At 39.0% G+C, this 19,980-nt stretch overlaps 1 protein-coding gene across 1 annotated transcript in view; it reads left to right on the top strand.

The window, feature by feature from the left end:
- LOC136871647 (probable RNA-binding protein CG14230) overlaps positions 1-19,980 on the top strand; it is a 74,046-nt gene that overhangs the window by 26,822 nt on the left and 27,244 nt on the right. Inside the window, exons 4-5 of the mRNA XM_067145125.2 lie at positions 6,328-6,561; positions 14,669-14,871. Coding sequence (XP_067001226.2) covers positions 6,328-6,561; positions 14,669-14,871 — 437 coding nt within the window. The remainder of the gene's footprint in view (positions 1-6,327; positions 6,562-14,668; positions 14,872-19,980) is intronic.

The following is a 19,980-nucleotide window of genomic DNA, read 5'->3' as shown; positions in this document are numbered from 1 at the left end:
AAACGATGAAAAATTTCCAGAGATAACTTATCGAAACGCACAGTTGAAGTATTTGCCAAAGCAAATATACCTCTGGATAAGCTAGAAAGCAAAGAGCTAAGAGCCTGGATTACTGAGTTTTCGAATGAAGAGCTGCCATGTGTGAGAACTCTACGTGAAGTATATTTACCGGGTAGGTTTCGATTTCATTGATCGGGTATGGTTTAGGTATTACGACATCGAAACCATGCGCAAAATTGAAGGATACCGAATTTTAGTGCGATTTCCATATCGAACTATCTTACCTGCACCTAGAGGCATGATTTTTTTGCATTAATTTTTAAACGATTTTGTGAGGATACTAATTTTTGCATTATTTTGCGAAATGGATATTGCCCTATTGCTTTCATTTTGCTTTAATGAAATTCTGTGGGAAGGTCTCCAGATCCTAACCAATAGAAAAAAGAAAAATCTTTATCAGAAAGATGTCTTAGAAAACCTAGTCTTACTATCACTGATCGTTGATTGTGGAGGTTTATGTATTTATTTTGTTTTAATTTTTTTAGCCAACATAGGACTACTTAGTCAGGTTTATGGAGGTTTTTCTTCTTTTTGTCAGTCCAGTACAGTTTCATCCTTTCTGAACGTCATTTTCTTTCTGCTTTAATTGATAGGCTATACATACCTGGTACATACTTTTGAAGCCATTTCCGGACTGCAGGATCGTTTACCTTCTCCAGCGGGATATTGGCTTTGAGTAGCATCGCTGTTGTTTCGTGAATAAATTCTATTTTTTCACTCTTAGCTTTCTTTTGCATATCTAATGAGAGTTCTATTGTTGCCTGCCGTTTCACTGTTGGAGTGCTAAATTTACGTTCTGAATGTTCCTTATTTTTAAAACAATGTTTTAAGACAGTATCTTTTTTCTCCCACTTGATACGAACAATACAAAATTTACACATTAAAATATTGCTTTCCAAAATGTATAAACCTTCACTCGCAAACTGTTTAGCTCTGCTGTGCACCGTAACACTTGTCGAGCGACCCATCTTCGCTACTGTCTGCGATCACTTTCTTAATTTTACCTGACCACGAAGCCGAAATACACTAGTCAATTGTGTTGCTTGTAGACATCATTAGGGATTTCAGGATTGCACAATGCCGTGAGAAGACAGTCTAGGGTGGGATTACCAGCCACCACAAGAACATCATTCCAAACATTTCGTTTGGCAAGAAGCCTGGAGCTAACCCCTTTTTTTTTGATGCCATGTCTTAGAGATTTTCCAGAACATTAATGATAACATATTTCTTTCCTGTTGGTGAATCTTTGTTCGCTCTTCCTTTTTTTCATACATAATCTTGGAACGAAATGTCAAGTTCGTTATTCACTACAGATTTTGCTGTAATATTTTGCTTATTGTGAAATAATTGAATTTCACTTTAAAATGGCCTTATCGCTTTAATTCACAAACATGATATCCATATTTCTTAACCAGAAACATATGATTCGTAAAGATATAGCAAAATCGCTTCAAAATCTTTTTTGTCGCCTTTATCGTTAACGCAAAAAAATTATGCCTCTGCCCGTACCCAATTGATCCAGTAATTTTAAATTATTTTGTTATAATTTGAGGTCTTTCTTCCTTTCTAGAAGTTGCATCTTATCACCAGAAAAGAACAGCAGAGGCTCTAGTGGGGAAGAACATCAACATACTCTGTGATGAAACTACAGATAGAATAGGCCGTTGTGTTTTTATCATCATATTCCAGGTCCTATCCGGATCAAAAAGAGAGCTGCACGTTGTTTCTGTGAACTATCTTGATGCAGGAAATGCTACAAACTGCTCTTGTGCTGTTTTAGAAGCTCTGCGTAGTTATAGTGTACCATATGGTGCAGTTAAAGTGTTTGTTAGTGACAGTGCCCTGTACATGACCCGGTGTTATGAAACATTAAGTGTGGTCATAGGGGATCATTTAATGCATGTACAGTGCTGGGCACATAAGATCAGCTTGGTTGGCAATAGTTGGGTCGCAGTGATGACAGATTTAAATCATGTGGTTGCGATGGTAAAGTCTGCATTTTTGAACACAAGAAAGCGAAAATATAATTACTTACAATTCTTAACATCAAAGTATGGTGCTTCAAAGAAAGCAAAGCTTTTTCCTGCACCTGTCATAACCCGATGGAATAGCTAGTTTCAGGCTGTCCTTCTATCTGAGTGCTTACTTTACTGATGTTACATTTTTCAGGATGTCTGACATGAAAGACATCAACAACTGTGATATTAAGTACCTGACTGATCTGAGTGACTGAGAAGTGAATAGGCTTCACTCCCACATGGTTTTTGTCACAGATCATGCAGCTGGATTGGTTCACCTCCTTACTGAACTTGCAGGGTCTCTGTATCCTACCTCTCATCTCCTTTACCCCAGACTGCATAACCTTGACGTCAGTTTTACCTTCATTTGTGAGGGGAATTTTTCTGCGGCAACTAATGATGCTTTGATTAAGCTCACTCCTCTACAGCAGGCTGCATGTAGACACATTTGTCAAAGCTGCTCATTCTTCATAGGTTAAGCTAGCCACATTGAAAACTAAAGACCCCAACTATAAGCATTTTGTGTCAATTTCTCAAGCTTTGTATCCGAAAAATATAATTTTGAATACACTGATAAATTAGATGAGCTTGAGAAATTGTTTGGAGTAACAGATCTTTCATGAAACAATATCTGGTCTGGTTACTGTTCTCTGAAACATGCAATTCAAACCCAGATGAAAGAAAGTGAAAAATATGATGTCATGCTTGCATTAACTGCAGTTCAGACAGAGTTCAGCATATTTGCTAAATACTGTCTTGAGTTGTTGTAGACCCCAACGAAAAATGTAGATAGCGAGCGCGTGTTGTCTCATTACATCACATTGGTTACAGACAGACGGTGCAATTTGAAAAAAAAAAAAAAAAAAAAAAAAAAGCAATGCCGAAGTACCGACAGTGCTTTCGTTTGAACAATGAATTTGTATTGTGTGTGAACCAAGGATAATAATTGCACTTCATAAACTTGGAATTGTTAAAATTAATAATACCATGTGATTATTTTAACTTCGTAAATAGATGCTAATTTTGGAAAAATAGATGCTAATTTCAGAAAAAATAGATGCTAATTTTGAAACAAATAGCCTAGATGATAATTTTTCAGGTCCCTATGTACAAGTTGATACTGTATATTCTCAATCTTCTTGTGCAGCCAGAATAAGGTTGTTGCTTGCATGTTTCATATATTGCTTAAATATCAGACAATCTGAACAGGGACCCTTTGGAAATGCTCTGTAAAAAACAAACTGCATGACACTATAGCCCTTGAAGGGCCTTGGCCTACCAAGCAACTGCTGCTCAGCCCGAAGGCCTGCAGATTACGAGGTGTCGTGTGGTCAGCACAACGAATCCTCTCGGCCGTTATTCTTGGCTTTCTAGACCGGCGCCGCTATCTCACCGTCAAATAGCTCCTCAATTCTAATCACGTAGGCTGAGTGGACCTCAAACCAGCCCTCAGATCCAGGTAAAAATCCCTGACCTGGCCGGGAATCGAACCCAGGGCCTCCGGGTGAGAGGCAGGCATGCTATCCCTACACCACGGAGCCGGCTGAAATGCTCTGTAGCTCTGTCGAATTATTTTGTGTACAGATTTCAAATTAACTTGTATGAAACTAAACATAGATATCATATAGTAGAGTCATTTGAAAGCACATTTCCTATTTTCTGTGATTAAATATATTATGCAACAATTTATTGTAAAATCCAAATCACAGGAATAGAACATGACTACGAGGGGGGATCAAATATAAATTGGATTTTATTTTTGATATATATTCACTTATTGAAAAACATAAGGCAATTACAATTTCTTTTTCCACATAGTTTCCTGCTTTGGAAATGCATTTGTCCCAGCGTATGGGCAGCTTTTTGATGCCCTCATCGTAAAAAGAACAGGGTTGTGTCACCAGCGAGTTGTGCACAAAGTCTTCCACACTCTCGTCATCTTAAAATCGTTGCCCTCCTACAGCTTCTTTCAGTGGTCCGAAAAAATGGAAATCGCAGGGTGATAAGTCCAGGCTGTAAGGAGGATGATAGAGTGTAGTCCAGTGCATTTCTTATAGCTTGGAGACAGTTAAAGCTGTAGTATGGGGCCCGCATTGTCATGGAGGATGACCTGTCGAATCGATTGGTCTCGTCTTTGGCGGCGATATACAACCCTCGCCTTGTTCAAAAGCTTGCAGTAGTAAGCAGCATTGGTTGTGCATCGCTCATGCCCGTCGATCGTCGTCAATAATGTCTTTAACCAGACAAATGTTTTCTTCTGTAATGCTGGTCCGAGGACGGCGATTGTGTTGCTGATTTTCCACACGTTCTCGTCCTTCCTTGAACTTTTTATGCCAGGCAAACACACAACTAGCAAAAAAAAGTCATGGGAAGACACAGAATATGTTAATAATGAGTTGCTCCTCCGTAAGCCCTCAAAACACTAGCAGTACGGCGAGGCATCGACTCTACAGGGTGTTGGGATCATTCTGGAGGGATCTGGACCCACGCATCTTGCACTGCTACCCACAATTGGTCTTGTGTAGTTGGTGCAAGGTTCATGGAGCATACATCAGCATCAACAGCATCCCATAGATGCTTGATTGGATTAAGATCATTGCAAGTTGCTTTACGTCGCACCAACACAGACAGGTCTTATGGCGACGACAGGACAGGAAGGAGCTAACAGTGGGAAGGAAGCGGCCGTGGCCTTATTTAAGGTACAGCCTCAGCATTTGCTTGGTGTGAAAATGGGAAACCACGGAAAACCACTTTCAGGGCTGCCGACAGTAGGGTTCGAACCCACTATCTCCCGAATACTGGACACTGGCCGGAATTAAGTGACTGCAGCTATCGAGCTCAGTGAATTAAAATCAGGTGATCTGGAGAGCCAATTCATGGTTGTAACTTCACTGGAGTGCTCCTCCAACCACCTGCATGTCACCACAGATTGGCAACATGGCGCATTGTCCTGTTGAAATATGGCATCTCCCTCAGGGTACTCTAGGGCCAGAAAGGGATGCAGATGGTCTGAATGTCCACATAACGTGCACCTGTCAGCGCTCCCTGCAGCCAGAAAATGGGCCTAATTGCGATCATGATAACACCGCTCAGATCAGAATCGAGTCACCTCCTGCCTGGACACGACCTTGTTGACACACGGAATCCATAACTTCAAGGGGCTTGCGCACACTCTCACGCGCCCATCAGCTTGATAGAACTGGAACCGGGTTTCATCGGACCATACCACATGCCGCCACTGTTCCATGGTCCATTGCCGATGTTCACGGACCGATGCATGTCGTTGAGCTCTGTGTTGAGGTGTCAGCAAAGGGACGTGAGTTGGTCGTCAGCTGGTAAAGCTTATGCAGTGCAGTTGCCTCCTTACAGTCCTGCTAGAAATGGGTTCCTCATTCCCAACATTCAAGTGGGCAGTGATATGACTCACAGTAGCCCATCAAGGGCTCAGTATGGTCCTGCGGAAGCGATGTGATGTCTGTTCGTTAAACACCTGTGGTCTTCCTGTGCGGCTGTACACGGGTGGCAACATTCTCTCTGTGATATTGAAGATCCACCCTCGACACTGTTGACCTCGGAAACCCGAATTTGCATGGAATCTCCGCAGTGCTACGACCCATGTGCCATGCGCCGATGATCATCCCATGTTCATAGTCAGTTACCTAGCTACGTATTATCATCTTCATGACACTGATGTCTGTGACAGAATACTCAGCTACGCTGCACCTAGCCGTAACGCTCAGGGATAATACACGGCACATTTTCTAACAGGACACACCATTCCGTGACTTTTGGACACTCAGTGTGCAACTCATATATTAAGGTGGAGAGAGAACTGTGGAGGGCCTTGATTCACAACCTGACCCAGAAAACTGTAAACAGGAAGCGAAGAAAAAGATTAGGGCTTTCATTTGTTAGGTTGTGTAGTATACATTGACTACATTTGTTATGTAAGATAAGTAGTGCAAAATTAAAAATGGCAGACTGTATCTGTAATCAAATCAGAATGTACTTCCTGTAGAGCTGATAGCTGGTTACAGAGTCCTGCTCACTCTCACATTAATGGCTGTTATATTTAAATTTTATTTAAGTTTCTTTCTGCCTTTGCAGATTGTCATAAGACAAAAATTACTATTTACAATACATTTTTTATGTTGAAGACAACACAAAATTATTTTTCCAAATGTATCTACTTTGTATTATTATGATTGATAAAGTTTTGTAAATGTAGTTTTATCTTTATTTGTTACAGGACTTAAATGCAAGTAACAGTAAGAAGATTATACTTGATGATGAAGAAGATAATGATATCCATCGTAGTAATGCATCATTTTCTGGTGGAACTGATGTAAAAATGAATTCATCTGAAACATTAGAAAACTCGTCAAAGGATAAGAAGGGAAAACTGTTTAGTGATGATGAATCAGAAGATGAGGATAATGATTTTAAGATAAAATCCCAATTTGAGGGTATAAAAGGGCAGAAGGTGAGTTTCTTACATTATTTTTAAAATCCTTCAGATGGAAATATTGCAGTTGACTGATACAGAAACTGTAAGGAGCAAAACTGATTACTAAACAACTGTTCATTTAGAAATTCCTTTGTTGAATAAATAATTTTGTTTTATTTTAAATTTCTTTTCCACTTAATTTGTTCAGAGAGGATGATTACCTAGTTGTACTTCCTCTTAAAACAAAAATCACCACCACGAGCACTCTCATTACCAAAAAAAAATAAAAAAAAATTACAGATCGTGGTATGGGTTAATGTAATCACATCCAGAGAGTTGGGATACTAGTTGCTATGGGTTGGGAGTGGGCATCTCAGACTTATTCTGAGTCATGACCCTCCTTTTGCTCAGGCAGCTAGGACTATATAATCCATCAGGGGTCTTAAATCGCTAGTGGAGAAATTCTCATTGAGACTATGTGTAAGTTGGGTAGCATCCTACTCCACAATAACTTACTGAGCTGAGAATATTTTTAGCAAGCCTTGGATCTATACGAGTAACAGAGTCACTTCCATTTGACAGGTTAAGGACTCCTTAGAAACAACTTGGCAAACGAAATGAAATTCAGTAGGGTGCTGTTAACATTGATAGGGGTTATGAAAGGATAAAATGGGGAGAACTGGCTGAGTCAGCAAAGAGGATGCATGTGGATATGCTAAAAGTTTTATATTTGGGTAATAAAAGTTAAAGAGGAAGAGATAGGAGATTATAAGGTGTGAAAAGGGTAAGGGCAGAGTGTAGTGTAGGAGTGTTATCACTTGAAAGGAACACAATAGTGCAAAAAGTTTCTGCCAGGCTTGTAAATAGGATAATGTTAATGGAGGATTTCAATGCAAGAATTGGAAATAGAACTCAAGGATCTGAGAAAGTGATGGTTAAATGTGGGGAAGATAAGGAAGCAAATATTAATGGGATGCATTTACAGGGTTTCTACACTAGTATGGGATTAACAGATGTGAATTCATTCTTCAAACATATGGCTGTTTTCCATTACACATGGGAGGTACTCGATCCATACTGGACTGTGTCATAACCGACTTTGACTTCAGGATATCTGCTTGGAATGCATGGGTGTTCCTGGGAATTTTTGATGATACAGACTACTATCTGATCTGCATTGATCAATTTTTAGATCTAGGATAGAGAAAGTTAAGTCTGTCTGCTGACGGATAAGGGTAGAAAATCTTCAGGACAAAGTACTTGAACAGAAGTAAATGGATATGATTAGTGAGAAGTTTGAAAGAATGGACAATCAGCAGGTTCAGAATGTGGAAAGAGAACAGTTGACATACAAGGATGCTGTAGTAGAAATGGCAAGGGAAAGAAGTGACAGGGCAGATCATAAATGTAAAGCTCCAGGGAATCCATCCCATTCAACTTTCAGCCAAACTATAATAAAATCAGCAGACATCGAACTTTCTTTTTTTTTTCATCTACTCATACAACAATGCCTACAGGAAGTTCACTCTCTGCCTGAATTTTTGTTTAAAAAGGGGTAAAGGGTGATAGCTTACTACTGTACCGGGAAATGATTATGAGGCCAGAGCATGGGAAGGATCCCAGGTTGTGTGCGGATACTATTAGAGCAGGTAGAGAAGGATAATTACGCAGGCCGAATACTAGATGGTATTACATGTAATAAATATCATTTTTGGTCCGTATTGATGATATTTGATTGAAATAATAACATTAAGTTATTTATTAGACCACCTAATCAATACAAAATCATTTTGTATTGATTAGGTGGTAACTAAAATTTTTGACAATATTTATTAATATTCTCAAATAAACACCCTGCTGTTGATTTATCAAAACTAAATATTCAATCAGTCTTTTCAGAATGTAAAAATGAAATATATGTGTTGTTATATTCTGAGACATCCACTTGATGTTAATAATGTCAAAAATGAATACCAATTTTTTTGAGATCTCAAATACCCTACAGTTCATCTAGGATCTCTTATATAGACTCAAATTCAAAATAACACCTTGTACATAGAACTTCATTTAACCAAATTTCTAGATTGCATAGAAATTAAGTCCATCACTTGTGATGCAAACCTAAAGTTTTTCATAACATTAATGCACACTTCCTTCAACAATCTGATAGTTCAAATAAATATTTTTAATCACTTGCTGAAAACTCCTACAGTTCATCTAAACCAATTGTTTTATGGCAAGCCCTATAGTTCATCTAAGTGAAATGACTTCATATTTACACAAACTTTATAAAGAAATCTACAGTTCAAAATAAGACCTGAAGTCTTCTTGAATAACCTCCTCCAATTATTATAAACAGTAGAATTAGAATCCACACGAAGCACTTTTCCTTTGACGAATGTAGCACTGTGAATGATTGAGTGCTTTATTAAAAAGTCAGTTAGTGTCTAAGTGTAATTACTCACTCAAAAATATATGAAATACACTTATATCACCTATAATCTGCTCATAAGGATTGATGAAGTACTGTCCTGCAGCTTGGTGACTGGACTTTCTGCACCGTGCAGCCCAAACTCGAACTCGGCACCAGCAGCGTAACACATCCCATGAAGACACCCCGTTATCATCCCTCGTAGAAACCACTATTAATCCCACGCTGAAGATGGCGTTCTACGTAGTGTAATATCACGACACTTCGCCAAGATTTCCGATGTTCTTTTAAAGAGGAATGTTGAAACACAGAAAGTTCAATTGGCACAATTGTAGGACTGTAGGACTCTTAATTATCATTAATGACTTGTATTTTACACTGACATAAGTCTTAATGCACACTTCGTACTCGCACTTTTATTCTATGATATTAAATACGTGACTCAGAATATCACAGTCTATGCTACAGTTTGAACCATAAGTCAAGTTAATGCAGTAATGACCTGAGGTCATTTTCAAAATGGAAAGCACAGTCTTTCACTCACAGTTTATAAAACATGAATTGAACACTATCACAGTTCATAATAATCGCTGATTATGTCTTAAGTTCAATCGTAGAATAACTGTCATGGTCCGTGAAAGACTCGCGAAAATGCAATTAATATCACTCCTATAACAGTCTCTTGAATACTAATGTTCATAGCTTAAGAGGTTTTATGAATGAGTTTGCATGACACGAGTTCGTATGACCTGATATTGCCATAAAATGTCCTTAACATCAGTTCATTTCTTATGGTAATAATCGAAAGTTCGAGAAAATACGTGAAAAATAGTCAAATTTAGTCCTATTAATTATTGAATATTCGAGTGAAATGGTGGTTCAAACAGTTCACAATCGTAATTGTATACGAGAAGTGTCTCAAAATTAATGAAGTTGTTACAAATTGAAAGTTCAGTTTATCACACACCATTTCCTAGTATGCTGTCACTGTCAATGATCATGACAAAGTTCAAAATATGAGAGATTAACGAAGTTCACAATACTGTCGAAGGGTAAATTAAACACTGGTATTCTCAATTATACTTCAATGCACAGTCTCTATCGTAAATTCACTTAGTTAAGACACTGGTAAATCTTATACAACGAAAACTCAGTTTGAGAAAACTTTGCAACATTTCACACGTCACAACGTGGTTGAAACTTCACTTACAACGACCTCGCAGTTGAAACTTCACTTACTACGACCTCGCACAAATTCAAAGATCTAGAAGATCACTTTCATGTCTCTCGCGAAGCGCGACGGACCATAATGACGTCTAGTCATGATCGAGTCGTAGAGTTTAAGACGCACTGACTATATCCTCGGGTCGTCGACCTATTTATATCCGGCTGGAAGCAAGCTCTCTGAGCCGGGCAATAGAGGGGTGGTTATACATTCCAGATTTCAACTCATCATATCTTTTAAACCACTAGGCAGATTAATCTCAAATTTGCAACGTCGTACATTCAAAATGTGAGCTACAAGTTGGTGTTAGTCTCATATTTATCGGTCAAGTCGTTGAGAAGTATAAAAATTGTTTCGAGACGTTTCTACGGGGAGGTGAGATACATGTGGCGCTGATGTCACTCGATCTTGCCCCCTCTCATGGTGTCTTCCTCACACAGAGCAGTAGAGACAAGAACGTTCTCTCGTACAGCTGTTCGGACATTGTAACTCAGCTGTCCTTTCATGAATAAAGATTTTATAACACATGTGTGCCAGAGCCTATGCCTTCTTGGTTCACTACCATATGCGATAACTGCCAATTTCTCCACACCTGTTCATTTAATGAATATGCTGGACACACTCTTCATCATCACCATAATACTTCGCAGCATACACAGTAGATGCTAAGCCAACGTGGTTCGTCTTTGCAGACCAAGTCCATGTCTCTGCATAAAACGAACGTTCCATCCTTTTTTTAAAAAATTTTTTTTATTTATTTGGAGCATTTTGTACAATACAGCATTATGATCATTTCCGAGTTAACTATGTCATCAAGCACTTTTTACTCAAATTTCAGCCACAAAACGATCGACATGTGGACTTGGATTTCAGTAATCTTTCTCTTCTGAGCCCTCCAGTAGTGAATTAATTTCAATTCTACACCAAACTCTTTTCCTGTGAACTTTACATTTTTTCCTGCAAAATAATTAAGTATAAGTTTGTATGTTTGTTCTGTTCTGTGTATTTATTTATTTTCTTTTTTCTTGCTTTTTCCCTCCTTTACCTTTTTTGGAGAGAAAAAATTGCCAACCTATGATGTTATGCATAAAATAGAAATTGTCATGGACAAAATAAAACTTACCCCAGATAGTATTATGATATTTCTCTTGGACTGTCAAACAGTTATAAGGGCTGCCTGGCCAACGCGTTAGAGGCTTACTCATTTCACCCGGAAAGATGTGGGCTTGAAATTCAGGAACAAGACTTCCAACCATGGAGAGGAACACAACTCTGCAATTCACTCAGCTTACAACAAAAATAATCACCAGATAAATTCCTAGGGGCAAAGGTGGCCAGGCTTGGAACTACTGTCAGAATTTTTTATTATGGACTCTCTAGTTTAGGCGTTAATCGCAAATGAACCGACAGGCCTATTTCAAAACAAATTATGCCAATATTTTCCTGATTTAATTCTGCATTACAGCATATAACACAAATTATTTTTGAAGTTCATTAGTTACTCGTATTTTTGTATTTGTGGTAAATATAGTAAATATTGCCCAGGTTTTTGGCTTCTTCTCGAGGAACTGCTCACTTAAAAATGTATACATGGAAAACTACTTGTTTGATGGTAATGGCATTTTTATATGTTGTAGCCACATGTATTTGTTGTGTAATACTCAAGTTGCAGTTTTCTTCATCCACCCCAGAAGTTATCATTTTCCTTAAGCAACTTTTTCTCAGCCGAGGGTAAACGTACAACAGGAAACTAGAACCACTGTAAGTGTACAGTGTGATACTAAATTTATGAAGAGGAATATCGATGCGAAGTTGTGTCTGCACTAGACCGGGCGACAGCAGGCAGGGTGGCGAAACCGGGTGCAGGGTTGCCGCGTACACTCGAACTGGGCAGGTGTGAAATATAATGCTGCTGACCTCAATTTGTCCGCATGTTATTTTCAGTCTACCTGCCTGTGTTCTGCATGTTAGCCACATCACATCAAGATGCCTCCGAGACCACCGTTGTCAGAGGGTGAACTTGCAATGGTTTTGAGTGCTATTTATTTCTTTCACAGTGAGTGGGGGAGGGGGTGGGAAGTAGGGGACACGGGTTCCCTGTGTACCAGAAAGTAGCAGATTGTATTGGATTATAGTATTGTTGTTGTCAGTGAAGAGAGTAGGAGTCACTTCAAAAGAGAATGATAAAAATATATCATCCAGGTGAAGAAAGAAGAAGTGTTTGAAACTGGGACATTCAAAAATCCAACTCGATATTTCGTTGGCCATAACACAAAGAAATATGCGATTTTTTCGTTGATAAGGCATTCCGTGCAATTAAAAGTTTCCGCTTGAAACCTTTGGAATATACCGGGGATTTTACTATATCAATTTCTACACTTTTGAAACTCTGAAAACAGTGTAAAAAAGCATGCTAAGAAAATGGAAGACTACCACTGGAAGAAATATGGACTATCTGAAAATGTCCCTCATTTCAAGCCAGTCGTGATCAACATGAATGACAGTAGTTCCGATTCATCGGAACATAGTGATTTGTCAGACGAAGAAAATTGACAGAATAAAATATTGTAAAGGTATGTAAATGTAAATAGTAATGTAAATAACCCTGGTAATAATTGTACAGTGTGACATAAATTAGGAAGCCAACCATTTGTAAACCTGCAATTGAAAAACCTTATGAGAAAAGGTGATGGGAAGTGGAATTTGTTTGAGGAAATAAAATCAAAGGTTGAAAGTAAACAAAAAGTTGTGTTCATTGCATGCTCTGCATACTACTGAACACTGCAAGGCTGTACCTTATTTCACCACCCTGCCTGCTGTTAATCACATGGTCCAGCGCGCTCACAACTTTCTATTAATATTACATACTTTTCATAAATTCAGTATTACATTGTATGGTTACAGTGGTTCTAGTTTCTGTTAACCACGACTGAGTGCTTCAAAACAAGCCCAAGTTTCCTGTTGTACATTTATCCTGGGCTGAGAAAACATTGCTGTAGAAAAATAAGAACTTTCTTTTGGGTGGTTGAAAAAAATTGTAACTTGAGTATTTCACTGAGAATACATGTGGCTATAACATATAAAAGTTTCATTACCATCAGGTAAGTAGTTTTCCATGTATTTATTTTTAAGTGAGCGGTTACTAGATAAGAAGCCAAAACCCCGGACAATATTTACTACAATCACAAATAAAAATAATTAAAAATAATTAATGAATTCAAAATCAATTTGTCTTATACACTCTAATGAAGAATTAAACAAGGAAAATATTGGTTTAACTCATTTTGCAATAGGCCTATTAGTTTGTTAATAATTAAAGCACTGGGCGAGTTGGCCGAATGGTTACAGGCGTGCGGCTGTGAGCTAGCATCCAGGAGATAGTGGGTTCGAATCCCACCATCGGCAGCCCTGAAGATGGTTTTCAGTGGTTTCCCATTTTCACACCAGGCAAATGCTGGGGCTGTACCTTAATTAAGGCCACAGCTGCTTCCTTCCAAATCCTAGGCCTTTTCTCTCCCATCGTCGCCATAAGACCTATCTGTGACGGTGCAACGTAAAGCCACTAGCAAAAAAAATTAAAAAAGTAATTAAAGTCTAAACTCGAGTGTCCATAATAAAAGATCTGACGGTAATCAGTCCTTCGGAGGTTACAAGATAGCGGAAGCTTATTTTTGTGGAGACCTTCATAGCTTTGCTTTTAAAATATGTATTGTCATCTTAGGTACCTGTGCTAGTAATTTCATTTGGCTAGTTCCCCTGTTGTTCTGCCTATGATGACTACTTGATTGGGTGTACAGTTTCTATTTAGCTTCATTTAGTGCCATTATTATGTTATGCTACTGTTTTATGGTACAACATGAACTCAGAATAATGTTTCCTTACCCGGTACTTATTAATACTGTACTCCCGTACATACTTTGCACACATCTCTTACCTCTGCTATACATACACCCATAGCAGAACACCTCATTAGGGACTTGGTCTGCTAAGATGACAGCTGCCCAGCCAGATAGCATGCAGATACTGGCCATGATGTCATCCTCAGCCATATTGCTTGGTTTCCATAACCGGTTTCCCTGTCTCTTAGCTGTTCTCATGAGGCTGAGTGAATCCCATTCCAGTCCTAAATCCAGAATTAAAATCTTTGGACTGGCCAGGAATCAAACTCAGCACCTCCAGGTCAGAGACAGGCAAACTACCCCTACACCATGGGGCTGACCATATATCAAAAAGCAAATAAATTTTTGACCCATTGTTGACAGGAAGTGAAACTTTTAGGTTCTCTTTACGATATTCCATGAATCATTGAGGTGTGGTTATGTAATTGCTATTTACTTAATATAAATACATGGTTAGCACAAAACAAGGTGGCATGGAAGCTGCATCAGACTAGTCAGTGGACTAATGTCCCAAACAACAAACAAAATACATGTTTATCGCCGTTCATCTTTTCTTTAAAATGGCATTCAATTTTGTTACTTTTCTAGCTTCTAGCCTTGCAAGCTCGGTATGCTAATGATAAACGATTTACCTTGGATGAAAGGTTTTATGAAAGCGATGACAATACTGAGGAAAAGCTCAACTCCAAGCCAGATGAAGTGGTGGATGAGAAGAAAAACCAACTGCGTATCCTGGGAAGTATTTTGGGACAGGAACTACGAACATCTGAGGATAAAACTACGAAACAAAAGTAGGTAGGTTTGTAAATATATTGCTGTATTGGCCTGAAAATAAGCCGCCCTCTTGCTGCTTGAGGGGGGAAAAGGGAACAATAATCAGTGAGATTGAAGGAAGAAAAATTTTGGGTTGCAATTTTATTCTACATTGTATTTGGGAGAGGTGTGTGCACTGTTGCGAGCGTATTGTGAGCCGAGCAGCTCATGACTCATTCGTGGAAAACTAAAATGTTCAAGTGGCTTGCAAGCACTGCTTGAGCCATTTGCGCATGAGCAGGAGCAGACTGTCTTGTTTCCATCAAAAGATGTCTTCTATGCAAGAAACTCTGCTTTTCCAGTAGTGCGACTACTTTTCTCTTTGCTCCTTTCCCTCTGGTGTGTTCCCCAAAAAAAGAAATTTTTTTTCTTACATACATCTGCGGGTTGTCCAGTTGTATCAATATCCCACCATGCATTCTCTTTCATATTATTTTTAAAGTGATCCCCATATTTCGGGTCTCGTAAAGCAGAATGTGTCCGATAAGTGTCTATTAGCGTAAGCACATCATCTGACCAAGTCACCATGCTTGCAGGGTGCTCACTAGTCATGTTCCTTCGCCATTCACACTGAGCGCGAGAATCCCTTTGTGCTCACCAGAAAACCGACTCAAGTTGTCTTAAGAACGAGCGGCTCAACAGATGCTCACTTTGCGCTCATGCTTGTGAGCATGGTAGTGTGAGCGGCTCTTGAGACGCTTGGCTCACAATATGCTCGCAATTGTGTTCGCACCTTAGGATTTCCCTTCGCCACATTTCTTTTCCTGTTTGACACTGTGTGACACTGTCAATCCTTATAACTTCAGTAGTAAATAGGATACTATTTTCTATACATAGAGTATACTTGCACATTGTTGTTAGGTGTTATGTGTACAAAATATGATTGCATTGCACTTGGGTTAGGGAGCACTAGTGTTTGTTTATTACAGTTGGTAGAGAGCAGCGGGACAAGCAGTGGGCACATCAGAGGACCGAGTACAATCATCACATGAGTTTCGCATTACCAACAGGACAAATTAATTTTAAAGAATTTGTGAGTGCTACAAATGCAGAAACAGAAGGTTGACCGTTTGTATTCTTACAATATGGTAAGAGGGCACGATCCTTTCCAGAAATCAATCTGCATATTTAAACATAATTATGTTTTGAAGCAGGCCTTATCCGTGACTGTGAAATAATTCTTTCTTCTTCTTTTCCGTTCATGCGGGGTGGACATTTCTGACCTTTGTGTCTTTACATTGTTTATTTTCTTCGATGCATTTTGTGTTGATTTGCTTTAAGGCTAGTCCCTGAACATAAATGTAATGTAAACTTTGTACGTTTTATATTGGAAAGGTGGACCTTAATAATAATATATTTAAATGCTATTGTCATTTCTGACAAGTCGTTTCCATTTCCCTTGATCCCAAATGGTGTTTTCTCTTAAATTCTTTTCCCTGAGATCCTCCTGCATAGAATCTATCCATCTTCTTCTGAGCCTACTTCTCTCCCTCCTGCCTTCCACCTCCATGTTAAGCATTCTCCTTCCCACATAATTTTCATCTTGCGCTTAATGTGGCCATACCAGATCAATCGTCATTCTTGAACCTTCCTAGATATTTGTCATTTTAACATTGCCTCGTATAATGCTTTCCTTGATGTGGTCTTTCCTCCTAACTCCACTCATCCATCTCAGCATGTTCATTTAAGATACTTCCACCCGCTTACATTGTGATTGCACTGGTGGCCAAGTTTCTGCACCATATAGCATTGCAGGACTCACCGCACATTTATAGGCTTTCCCCTTTGTTCGGACCGAGCTCGATAGCTGCAGTCGCTTAAGTGCGGCCAGTATTCAGTAACCGGGAGATAGTGGGTTTGAGCCCCACTGTCGGCAGCCCTGAAGATGGTTTTCCGTGGTTTCCCTTTTTCACACCAGGCAAATGCTGGGGCTGTACCTTAATTAAGGCCACGGCCACTTCCTTCCTATTCCTAGGCCTTTCCTATCCCATCGTCGCCATCAGACCTATCTGTGTCGGTGCCACATAAAACAAATAGCAAAAGCTTTGTTCGAATGTTTAGTGTACTGCCACAGAGGACACCAGACATCCCTTTCCAGTTAGACTAGGCAGCCTGAATTTGGCAGGTAATTTCTAGATCTAGATTACCATAAGCAGACATAGTGGATCCTAAATATTTGAAACTGTTCCTTGCCTGGAGCTGGTTTCCATCCATCTGAACAGTCTCATTCCCAGTTCCTATTCTCTATTCGTGCTGCATAGTACAATATCGTCTGCAAATAGCATAACCAAGGAGCTGGTTCTCTTAGATTTTCAGAGAGAACATCCATTATGAGATTAAAAAATATAGGGAAAGAATAAAAAATCCCTCTTACCAGTCACTTTTGAAATGTTACCAAATGATACACTTCACAATGTGTTTCGGAGACTGCTCTATCATGGAAAAAAAAAAAAGCTGAAAAACCTGTGCAAGAAAGTGAACACGAAGAAGACATGTAGGTCACAGCATACAGTTCTTTGAAAAAGTGTCATACCAAATAGCCAGAGCTCTCAAGAAGCAGAATATACTCATCAGCTTCTCAACCATAAACAAACTGGGTCAGATGCTACCACACTAGTCAATACACCAGATAAATTGAAACAGACTGGTGTATATAAAATCACATGTAAAACTGCATCTGTTTTTACATTAGATAAACTGACAGAGGATTTGACATCAGGTTTCAAGAATGCATGGTGAATCAGCAGATGCTGCACATCTACAGTTATCCCTCATTATAATGTCATCATTTGTCAGAGTGTAGTTGGTGCAATCAAGCAGGTTGGTGTTAAATCGAGGTCACATTTTAAAACACTGGTTTGAATTACCTATGTTACATAGTGATATACGGTACTGTACAGGGATTTTCTGGAATTGTCTTAAATCAACATTTAATTTATGTAGGTATTTAGTATTCATACAATACTGTGACAGATGTTACATGAAAATTTTATTCAGTTATCATAAACATAGTAAAGTACAATTATTCAGGTCTGAAAAGTTATTTTATTGGGGCATACAGTATATGCCGGCCCCGTGGTGTAGGGATAGCATTCTCGCCTCTTACCCGGAGGCTCCGGGTTCGATTCCCGGCCAGGTCGGGGATTTTTACCTGGATCTGAGGGCTGGTTCAAGGTCCACTCAGCCTACGTGATTACAGTTGAGGAACTATCTGATGGTGAGATAGCGGACCCTGTCTAGAAAGCCAAGAATAACGGCCAAGAGGATTTGTTGTGCTGACCACACAACACCACCTAATCTGCAGGCCTTCGGGCTGAGCAGCGGTCGCTTGGTAGGCCAAGGCCTTTCAGGGCTGTAGTGCCATGGGGTTATTAGTAGTATACAGTATATATTTGATATACACACAGCACTGTACCTGCACATTAAATCCTTTTGAAAAATGAATTGATTTTGGGCTGAACTTCACGGATCACATTGTGAGCTGAAATAGTTGAAAGAATGATAATGAGGTGATCATACATTTCCATTGAGAAAGAATTCTGTTCGCACACTGGGCAAAACGCTGGCAACCAGGAATGAGTTGGCTGGAAAATTTATAATGTCCAACAACAGACCAACTATATTGGTATTATAAATTTATTCATTTGGAACAAATATTTCAGGTTCCCTATGGGAATCAACATCTTTATCATCTGATGGCCAGGCAGGCATCAATTTTTGAAAATGAGACCAAGTCTCTCATAGTGCAATTGGCACTGCCGGTGGCTCCAAGTAGCCTACGCAGTGGCCTCCACGGTATGCACTAGCCATGCATCTTGGTAGGTGTGCTATTTACTAACTGATGAGCCCAACTTAGCACACCGGGGCAAAGTGCTGGCAACCAGGAATGAGTTAACTGGAAAATTTATTATGTCCAATAACGGACCAACTATATTGGCATTATGGAAATTATACAGGAAGTTTTGAAAGATTGTGTGGTTAATTATCCCGCTAGATCTCCTGATTTAAATCCGTATGATTATTACTTGTGGGGATGCTGAAGGAAAAAGTGTATGTGAACAACCCTCACAAAAGAAAAGAACTACAAGAGAACATTGCACAAGTTATTTCGAACATCACAAGGGCTGAGATTCGCTGAGTGTCTGCAAACCTGTTTTATGAGGTGTCAGGTGTGTTTGACAGCTGAAGGACAACATTTTGAGCATCAAATGTAATGCCAGATGGGTTTTAGACTGATAGTTGTCACTAGAAATAGCTTTTTATAAATGTGAATTGCTGCAATGTAGTGGGGAGGAAAGGCACGCATTATATCGGCTAGCGACCAAGTGTCATTGTGCCAGCTGTGCCTTACTCTGAGTGGTGCTGCGACCAACGCTAGATCCACAATACATGCTTAATGATAAAATAGAAAATGAATATTTAAAAACAATTTTATGTTTTAGTTACAACTTTATATTTCAAAAACAACACACACTTATAGCTGACCCAACATACTGTAGGCACATGGCTCCCGCTCTTTAATGTAATATACAATATTATTTGGAAACATTTGTATATCAAGTAGAACAACAATGTCTGTCACTATTTCATCACCCAACGATGGAACACAGTCTCCGAAACAAGTTTTGAAGTGAAATATGTAATAATATTTGGAGAAAAAAAGAAGACTGGTAACGATAATGTATTGTTTCTAAGGAATCTGAATACTTTTTATAGAAGTGCTCTTTATAGGGCTTGTTCACAACAACATTAAGCCCTTGCATTTTTGAAATTGTATTGTTTTAAATGATAACGAGGGTTGTCTTTTGTAGAGCAAGATTATTCCTGACTTTAGGAGAGTTGACCCTTATAAGTATCCAAAACTATCAGGGCTTTGTAGCGAGCCATAATGCAATTCCAAACAGCAGTTCAGTGTCATCCAGACTTTTGCCCGACAATAAATCATTATGTCCTTAGGGAATCTCTCATTAGGCAATGTTCTTCACTTTAATATGATGTAGGGAAGTAACTTTTCATCAACCATAACAGCTAACATCACAGTTATTCTAATATTGCATATTAGATTCATCTAATCCTTATTTTCTTCT

This window comes from Anabrus simplex, chromosome 4, assembly GCF_040414725.1.
Source record: "Anabrus simplex isolate iqAnaSimp1 chromosome 4, ASM4041472v1, whole genome shotgun sequence".
NCBI classification, from domain to species: Eukaryota; Metazoa; Arthropoda; class Insecta; order Orthoptera; family Tettigoniidae; genus Anabrus; species Anabrus simplex.
Note: the sequence above shows the minus strand (reverse complement) of the source record. Positions and strands in the feature narration are given on the sequence as shown.